This window comes from Triturus cristatus, chromosome 9 (assembly GCF_964204655.1).
Source record: "Triturus cristatus chromosome 9, aTriCri1.1, whole genome shotgun sequence".
Classification (NCBI taxonomy): Eukaryota; Metazoa; Chordata; class Amphibia; order Caudata; family Salamandridae; genus Triturus; species Triturus cristatus.
The window spans coordinates 1,273,482,709-1,273,492,495 of NC_140592.1; the positions used below are offsets into that span (position 1 = coordinate 1,273,482,709).

General features: G+C 54.8%; 1 protein-coding gene across 1 annotated transcript; it reads right to left on the bottom strand.

Annotated features, from left to right (window-relative positions):
* Nucleotides 1-2,201: 2,201 nt before the first annotated feature.
* NFKBIA (NFKB inhibitor alpha) lies at nt 2,202-8,496 on the bottom strand. The gene is made up of 6 exons (XM_085627442.1): nt 7,969-8,496; nt 6,698-6,806; nt 5,736-5,946; nt 5,391-5,479; nt 3,168-3,428; nt 2,202-2,513 (listed from the first exon to the last, which is right to left on the bottom strand). Exons 1-6 carry the CDS (start codon nt 8,199-8,201, stop codon nt 2,466-2,468), a joined length of 951 nt encoding a protein of 316 aa, XP_085483568.1. The 5' UTR covers nt 8,202-8,496; the 3' UTR covers nt 2,202-2,465.
* Between the last annotated feature and the right edge of the window lie 1,291 nt (nt 8,497-9,787).

Sequence of the window (9,787 nt, forward strand, 5' to 3'; positions counted from 1 at the left end):
CGATCACTTTTGCAACGCAGAGGCGCCATCTGGCTTTCCTCTCGCTCTCCCTGTGCGCGCACCACTCGCGTCTTTTATGAAAGAATTGTTCTCGATGTACAATATAATAGCATCCACTCCACTGTCAGCTCACGGGGTACACTGAATTCAGCTAGGAATGCGAACTCGGCCATGAACTGACAGACGCACAAGGGGCATATTGCTGCCACCAGACCCAAAAAATTTCCTTTATTGGCCGATTTGGATTCATACAGTTAAAATTATTACACCCATTGCTATGTTTAGATACTGCGTTTCCCCTGACACAAAGTGCTGGAGGTACGGAGCCCTCGATGCAAATTTCTTGCATATGTCCTGGGCACATCCTACAATCGATTACTACTGGCAAAAACGTATCGACGAACTGCAAACAATGATTCCTCCGATCTGGCCATAACACCCATGGGGGCACGCCTTGTCTGTGTTAAAGACATGGCAAAGCTCTACCGTAAACTTGTAGTCCTGGCCCTGCTTTTGGGGAGCCGTAGAGTAGTCATAAACTGGAAATCACAAGCATCCCGTACATATGCTCAATGGCTCTGGGATTTTACCACTGGCACTGAGCACGCAGATAACTACAGCTCACTTCTCTCCCCTTCATCCAGACCTAAAAATCGACATGTAACTGGCTCTGGCATGCACATTCAAGACACATCAAATACGTGCGAATAGCACTGGCTGTGGGGCGAATGTTATGCCAGTTGCGCAACACTGTGTACGTGCCAGGCTAGTTTGCATGGACAGTACAACTTACTGGATATGTATGCATTGTTTCGTTTAAAACAAAACGACACATTTAAAAAAAAATTAGCATGCCAAAGTGCTTTGACCCTTCTCCCTCTGTTGCTACCATGGTCTCAGGGCCTCAGTTGGAGTATTTAATCATTGAAAAGAGTGACAAGCAGCAGGCCTTTCTTTGATAATGTGGAGCAGTTTTGACTTGAGTTAATGAGGTAGGTTATCGAAAGTAAGATGCTGGACATAAGAGACCGCCATTGCAAGCGCGCTTAAACTGTGTTCATTCCATTTTTACTCAAATTGTCATTCAGCTGTAATTGAAAATCTCTAAAAATCAAAATATAATTAGAACTTTCATGAGTGTCCTCCCTTTAATGCGTGGTCTTTTTTGTTCCTCCAGCTCTTCCTCTGTAATTGCTCATACGCTCATTTGGAAATCATCTATTACATAAAACAGGCTTTTGGAGAATCCTTCCTGCCAATCGTTCATCTCGGATTGTCCAGTAACCTGCTCCCTAGGAATTCAACACCGGGGTCTCAGCTTATCATTCTTTTTAATGCGGCCGCGCATCTGCCGGCTTTATCTGACCTCCCATGACCTTTCCTAGTATTTTATGTGAACCGTATATATGAAGCACACACACGCAGGAGCCTCTTGGTGCTGTAGTGCATTACCACAGCCCATTGAACAAGCATTGGCATAGCCAATAGGTCTCGCCTTTGGGACCTTATAAGTGTTTAGCCATGCAACAGTTGATGTTGTTGCACCAAGGATATTGTGCTGCATAACTAAATACTTATAAGGTCCCAAAGGCAAGACCTATAGGCTATGCCAATGCTTGTTTTTAATACTACACTGGTGACCCAATGACATGTATACTGTTTATCCAAGAGGTAGGTTCAGCTCGGATAAGCTTCCTCGCATCCCTCCTCAGTCTAACCCGCTTACCCAATAGTAAGATGCTGCCATTTCTTTCCGGCAAAACACCCCAGGAGCTCCGAGAATGGAGTTGGTTGTACCTTGCACCTGAATCTCAAAGATCAGTATTAGGGGGGGGGCATCGATGAGGCATGCCACCCAACAGGTGGCTAGAGGCCTCTGCCCTGTATTTATGTTCACTAGTGCTTTCACACGTGTGTCATTGTGCCTCCGTGTATATCTGTATAGTGCTGCAAAGATTTATCTAGTGTGCACACCGACAGTTGCAGCATTTGCACTTTTCAGCTGTTGATCCCTAGTGAGACCCAAATGCATTCTGGTTCTTGCAGTCTTTCCCATCACATCAATTCTAGCGGTCAGCCGTTGGCTCCCAGTGAGACCACGGTGCATTTTGGGACTAGTAGTCTTCTCAATTTGTAATCTGTCAGAAATTGCACATAAGCAATCTTACAACTGAAAAATGTTTCACACAATCCAGGAGATATAAAGTCAAGTTTTTTTAATAAATTAGAGCTCTCTCACGTATAAAAAAATAGATCTGTACAAAGAAATTTACAGCATTTACATTTTATATACAGTAAAATACAAGTGTTGGGGCATGAGCGCATGTGCCCCCCAGCACATAGTCTGTACAGAAGGGCCAGGTCATTGCACCCTGTCTGACGTAGTGGAAGATTGTTTTTTGTTTTTCATAAATAAAAAATAGATCTTCTGGTTTTCACAAATGTACAGCGCGTCCCTCTTGACACTAAACAGTCAGCGGCCGCCCGTGGAACGTGCAGTCATCGTACATCAACTGGAAGAGAGAAAGTAAAGCGAAGTTAGTGCCTGGCATAATGTCATCAAGTACGCGAGCCTCTGCGCTGCGGTCACATTTAATGCAAAATTTAAGCTTTGTAAAATAAGGAGTGCATTTTTACTTTTCCCCAGAATATTCCAGGACTGGTGTTAGAATAATAAATAAGTGTCCTGGACTCTTTTGGGATAGTTGTTGCCTCTCAGGCACTGGGGGCAGCCATCTTAATCTGAAGGGGATTTCCACTCAGAGATACTGCTGGCGGCCATCTTAATCTGAAAGTGGTTGTCTCTGAGGCACTGCTGGCGGCCATTTTAGCATGGGCAGAACAGCTATTCTGAGGAAATGAAGGCAGCCATCTTATAATGAAAGGGCCATTCCATTACAAATATCCCTTGTGGACATTCACGCGAATGAGACAGCCCTGTACAGTACCCTTGGATGCTTTCAAGCCCCCCCCCCCCCCTTCGGATTTCCCCCTATCGGACATGTGAATACAATAGGAACTCCCACGTGCACTAGTTACGCCCAAGTGATCAACTAAACCACTGTTAGTAGAGGCAGAGGTGCCGGCGAGTGCTAACAGAGCTGACCACTATTATGCCTCTAACTGGGTAGACTTTCCTCTTGCAGCGAGCAACAGAGTACACATACCTCATCATCTGAGAAGTCCGAGTCGGACTGGGCGCTGTCGTCGTCTTCACTGTCGGGCAGGTCATGCAGGCCACTCTTGGTCAGGCCCTGCAGCTGGTAGCGGATCTCCACGTTGTCCCGGCCCCAGGTGAGCTGATAGGGTGAGTAGCCCTGATAGGTGACGCTATTGACGTCGGCGCCCAATCGCACCAATTCCGACACGAGGTCCGTGTTTTGCAGGTCCACAGCGAGGTGCAATGCTGTCCGCCCATTGCAGGGTTCCTGTTCCAAGGAAACAAGGGAATAACCAGGTCAGTACAAAGCGTAGCGGGTTCCGCCCCTATCCAGTATCGTGGCCAGAGTCCTGCTAGACAGGCCTGTCACTGCCACGGTTAGTGCAGCCGGCGGATATTGGACTGCAGGTGTACCAGCATAGAGGGCTAGGAATATACCCAGTGAAGAGGGCCACGGACAAACCCAAGGTAACTGGAAGGGTCGATATCCAGAATACGAGACCCTACGCAGCACACAGCGCAGCAGGTGTGTACCCAGTGGCATTGGAGTCGACATGTACCCCCACAGACCAGTCCCTTACCCAGTGCAAGGGGCCCACCCAGTACCCCAGACCAAGCCCAACATTTCGCACCAGTTCCCAGCAGAGCAGACCCACACCAAGGGCCTATTTACGGGAACCCTGTGTCACTTATGCACCACATAAAGTGGCAAATGCTTGACACAGATCTCTCATTTCGATTTAAAGCTACCCTGCGTGGCTTTGAGTGTCCTCATAAACCGCCGCGCCGCCTTAGTCTGCACCCAGAAGGGTCCATGGGTTTTCCCACACAACACCCATGGAATTTCACCCTGCCCCAGAATTACAAAGTGATGTAAACCTGGAGAAGCGCAAAGTCCGTACGCCTCCGTAACCAGGAGAAAGAGGTTTAGAAAAAGACTCTGGGTTGTTTATATGCAGGAAGGTGCCCCTTCATGCACATCCTGCCTGCAACAGACTGAGGCACCCGTGCACCGAGGTGCAAGAGAGCGTGCCCCTTCATGCACATCCTGCCTGCAACAGACTGAGGCACCCGTGCACCGAGGTGCAAGAGAGCGTGCCCCTTCATGCACATCCTGCCTGCAACAGACTGAGGCACCCGTGCACCGAGGTGCAAGAGAGCGTGCCCCTTCATGCACATCCTGCCTGCAACAGACTGAGGCACCCGTGCACCGAGGTGCAAGAGAGCGTGCCCCTTCATGCACATCCTGCCTGCAACAGACTGAGGCACCCGTGCACCGAGGTGCAAGAGAGCGTGCCCCTTCATGCACATCCTGCCTGCAACAGACTGAGGCACCCGTGCACCGAGGTGCAAGAGAGCGTGCCCCTTCATGCACATCCTGCCTGCAACAGACTGAGGCACCCGTGCACCGAGGTGCAAGAGAGCGTGCCCCTTCATGCAGCGGCGCAACTAGAGCCAAATTTCGGGGGGGGGCTGAGCAAAAATTTCGGGGGGGGCTGAGCAAAAATTTCGGGGGGGCTGAACTTTAAGCAATAGGCAGAGTGGAGCTGCAGGGGCTCTTAGAAGGGGTGAAACAACAGCGAGGCCTCATTAACATGCAAATGGTCTTTTAAAGACCTGTGAAGTGCTCGGGTGCGTCTGCTTTTTTGCCCGGGAAGGTGTCTCATCCCGGGCTGCCACACACGACGGGGGGGGGCTGAAGCCCTGTGAGTCCAATGGGTGTTGCGCGCCTGCCTTCATGCACATCCTGCCTGCAACAGACTGAGGCACCCGTGCACCGAGGTGCAAGAGAGCGTGCCCCTTCATGCACATCCTGCCTGCAACAGACTGAGGCACCCGTGCACCGAGGTGCAAGAGAGCGTGCCCCTTCATGCACATCCTGCCTGCAACAGACTGAGGCACCCGTGCACCGAGGTGCAAGAGAGCGTGCCCCTTCATGCACATCCTGCCTGTAACAGACGGAGGCACCCGTGCACCGTGGTGCAAGAGAGCCTAAGGGGGCGCTCAGCAGGAATGCTGAAGGGAGGGTCCAAGGACAATAATGCACCCTATTGGAAAAATACGTGCACTCTGCCCTTTCACCCTGGCGTAGGCTGCGCAGCCAGGCGACTCGCTGCGCTGCCCTAGCGGCTACGCCAAAATCCAGTTTAAAAGCCCCCGGAGTTCACAACCAGAGCCCGCCCCAGGCGCCTCCCTGGCAGTGTTCAGAGCATGAAAGGGGGGCACTCACCGGAGCATTGATGTCCGCCCCCAGCGACACCAGCTGTTCCACGATGGCCAGGAATCCGTGCAACGCGGCCACGTGCAGACACGTGCGTCCTGTGGAGGGAAGAAGCGCGAGACATCAAGAACTTGTCGGACCCCAGACGGGCACACAGACAGAAGACATCGGCCCAGCCACCTCCCCCTGACACCAAGGCCTACATTTACTGCCCCACCAGCCCTTTAAACAGTAAAGTGCCACAATGCCATGCATCTTTGCGCCACGTCAGCTCCCACGTAAACCATTACTCAATAACCCCCCCACGTGTGATCTTGGGCACCCCAGCATCCGTTGCACGCACTCACTACTCACCGCTGTAGTTGACGGTCTGTAGTAGCGCCTGCAGCTGCGGCCTCCGGCAGTGCTGGGTCAGCAGCCCCACGGCCCGCAGGGAGCCCCTCTCACAGGCCAGGTGCAGGGCGGTGTTCCCCTGGAAGTCCCGAATCTCGGGGTCACAGCAGGCTTTCAGGAGCGCCTGTGTGATCTGCGGCTGCTCCGTGATCACCGCCAGGTGGAGCGGAGTCTGCAAAGCACAAAAGCGCCAAAGGTTAGTCACTGTGGTAGGCGCTATACGCATGGCTGCAGTGCGCGCGTCTGCCATCTAGGCGCCCTGCGCTAACCTGCCCAAAACAGTCAAGAAACAGCCTGAGTGTGCACTGGTCACTGGAGAAGGGACTCGTGTGCACGACTGACTTCCATGTGTGTTTACCATATGCACTATTACCCTGCGTGTATGTTATTCGTTGAACACGCCTGGGTGTGAAGGGACTCGTGTGCACTACCGACTTCCATGTGTGTTCACCATATGCACTATTATTCATATGCACTATTATTACCCTGCGTGTGTGTTATTCGTTGAACACGCCTGGGTGTGCTCTGCTCACTAGAAGGGACTCGTGTGCACTACCTACTTCCATGTGTGTTCATCATATGCACTATTACCCTGCGTGTGTGTTATTCGTTGAACACGCCTGGGTGTGCTCTGCTCACTAGAAGGGACTCGTGTGCACTACCGACTTCCTTTCGAGTGTTAGTGATATGCATTTTTGTCCTTCACGTGTCTACTTTATTTGACGTGTACTGTAGAAGGCAGCCCTTTGGTGCACCATTCACAAGATATGACCAGTTTGTTCGTTCGTCAGATGTGATTGTGTGCACTTCTGAGTGTACGTGGCCCTAGTGTGTGATATTCACTGCTCTAACCTACACATGGCGCGCGCATTCACGCTTCACTGGGGCGCACTACTCTTTTCACGACTTGCACCAGGACTTACCTGTTTGAGATGGTTCTGGGAGTTGAGGAACTCGGGGTCCGAGGCGGACAGCTGCACGGCCCTCAGCGCCTGCTCCTCCGCTGCGTGGATGATGGCTAGATGGAGGAACCTGAGGGTGCAAAGGGCAAAGGTCAGAGGAGGGTCGAAGGGACAGACAGTACATGCATTGAAGCTGTGAACATTCCTTAGAGAGAAGCCGGGCACAAGTACTATAAACAGTGCAAACCCCCGAGCACGGATCACTTAAAGAATAAACCCGGGCGAGGAGCGATGAGGAGGGGCGGGGGGAGGGGTGGAGGGCCGGTGAGTCCAGGAAGAGGTGAGGGTCAACACTAGGTAGAGAAGAGAAGCTCAGAAGGAAGGGGTGAGGGTGGGCGCTAGCAAAGGGGGTGATGGTCCTAGAAAGGTGAGGGTGGACACTAGGGAGAGCTGAGAAGCCCGAGGGGTGAGGGTGGGCGCTAGAGGAGAGCATGGGAGGAAGAGGTGAGTAGTGAGCCCAGAAGGAAGAGGCGAGAGTCAGCCTTTGGGAGGAGGAGGAGGGAAGAAGGGCTGAGGAAGGCATGAGGCACGGGGAAGTCCGGCCTTGTGTAAACCGGGGCTTTCAGGGTGTTTCCAGCAGCTGCTCACAGCTGGCAGGGTGCCTGGGACTTCCCAGGCCCCGCCCCCTGCTGGAGAAAGAACATTCTGTACTCCCCGCCTCCCCCTGCACAAGCCGCGCCCCCCGAAAGCACCATTAGGTAACCCTTGGCGCTACTTCTTAAAGGGGACTTTTCTGTTTACGCTTCTAAAAATATTCCACACTTCTTTCGGGGGCGGCGGGGGAGGGGACCCCATTCCAAACACCGACATATATAATAGTACGTCAGCTTGATGCGATCGGTCTCATAATTATAGAACCCTCTTTTAAAGTATACAGAATCAGTTGTACATTAAACAATACTCTGAGCCCCTTCCCAGCCCTAGGCAGCCCCTTACCACCCATAGCCAGCCCTTGGCACCCCTTACCATCCTCTCCTACCCTCTTCCCACCCGTAGCCAGACGCTCCTACCCCTAGGTGGTCCCTTAGCACCCCTTGTCACCCCCTTCCTAGCTTCTCCCAGCAGGCCCCTTTCCACCTCTAGGCAGCCCCTTACCACCCCTTGCCGCTCCCAGCCAGCCCTTACCACCCCTAGACGGCCCCTTGCCACCCTGGCAGCCCCTTACTATCCTCTCCTACCCCCTTACCCACAGCCCGTCCCTCCCCGTGCCCAGGCCAGGCTCGCGGACTTACGTGTCTCCGTCGTCGGTGCGCTGCCCCCGCCAGGGCTGGGGCTCGGCCGGGGTGGGGGGCACCGGCTGCAGCCGGATGTCCTGCAGATCCTGCACCATCTGCTCGTATTCGTCCTCCTTCATGGAGTCCAGGCCGCTGTCGAAGCGCTCCTCGAAGCCCGGCTCCTTCTTGGCCTCCTGCCCGCGGGGGAGCATGGCCCAGTGCCCTCTGGGCTCTGCCAGGTCCGCAGACATATCTGGCACGGGGGTCCGAAGGTTCAGGGGGCTCCAAAGGGTGTCCTGCAGAATATCCAAGGGGTGCCAAGAGCGGGTCCTCTGGTCTCCCTCAGAAGATACAAAGGTGCCAAGGAGAGGGTCCCTTCCTTATAGTGCCGCCTGGATCCTGCGGCCTCTGCTGTGCTAGGCGCTATGTCCTCTGCTGAGCTAGGCGCTGTGTCCTCTGCTGAGCTAGGCGCTGTGCTGTGTCCTCTGCTGTGCCAGGCGCTGCGTCCTCTGAAGCTCTCTCCACTGCACTCTCCGTCAGTCAACTGAGAGCCTCGCCTCCTCGCCCCCCTTATGTACCTCCCCCGCAGGGCGGAGCTCGGCTGGTCTCCGCGGCGCTCAACGCTGGGAAATTCCCATCTGAGCCGCAGCGCCGCGGAGAGGGAGGCAGCACCAACCAGTCTGACAGCAACAGCAGAACCCCCCTGAACCCTGGGAATTCCAGCCCGTGCCAGGGCTGGGAAACTCCTCTCTGTTCACACCGAGCCCAACTGGGGAGATTCTTGGAATTCCAGCATGTGCCCATGCCCCGGGGGCCCTGAGAGTCCCCCTCTCCCTCCGGTGCAGACACGGTGCCCATAGCCAGGGGGCACTGCCAGGGGGCACTGACAGCCCTCGGTGCAGACACTGTGCCCACAGCCAGAGGGCACTGACAGCCCTCTGTGCAGACACTGTGCCCACAGCCAGAGGGCACTGACAGCCCTCGGTGCATACACTGTGCACACAGTCAGGGGCACTGACAACCCTCGGTGCAGACACCGTGCCCACAGCCAGGGGGCAATGAGAGCCCTCGGTGCAGACACTGTGTCCACAGCCAGAGGGCACTGAGAGCCCTCGGTGCAGACTCTGTGCCCACAGCCTGAGGGAACTGAGATCACTCAGTGCAGACACTGTGCCCACAGCCAGAGGGCACTGACAGCCCGCGGGGCAGACACTGTGCCCACAGCCAGAGGGCACTGACAGCCCTCGGTGCAGACACTGTGCCCACAGCCAGGGGGCACTGAGAGCCCTCGGTGCAGACACTGTGCCCACAGCCAGGGAGCACTGACAGCACTCGGTGCAGACACTGTGCCCACAGCCAGAGGGCACTGAGAGCCCTCCGTGCAGACACTGTGCCCACAGCCAGGGGGCAATGAGAGCCCTCTGTGCAGACACTGTGCCAACAGCCAGAGGGCACTGACAGCCCTCGGTGCATACACTGTGCACACAGTCAGGGGCACTGACAACCCTCGGTGCAGACACCGTGCCCACAGCCAGGGGGCACTGAGAGCCCTCTGTGCAGACTCTGTGCCCACAGCCTGAGGGAACTGAGATCACTCAGTGCAGACACTGTGCCCACAGCCAGAGGGCACTGACAGCCCGCGGGGCAGACACTGTGCCCACAGCCAGAGGGCACTGACAGCCCTCGGTGCAGACATTGTGCCCACAGCCAGGGGGCACTGAGAGCCCTCGGTGCAGACACTGTGCCCACAGCCAGGGAGCACTGACAGCACTCGGTGCAGATACTGTGCCCACAGCCAGAGGGCACTGAGAGCCCTCCGTGCAGACACTGTGCCCAC

Coding starts and splice junctions, on each gene's coding strand:
- NFKBIA (XM_085627442.1), bottom strand. CDS start 8,201: ATGTCTGCGGACCTGGCAGAGCCCAGAGGGCACTGGGCCATGCTCCCC. Junction 5,947..6,697: donor CCCAGAACCATCTCAAACAG/GTAAGTCCTGGT, acceptor TGTGCTTTGCAG/ACTCCGCTCCACCTGGCGGT. Junction 5,480..5,735: donor ACAGACCGTCAACTACAGCG/GTGAGTAGTGAG, acceptor TTCCCTCCACAG/GACGCACGTGTCTGCACGTG.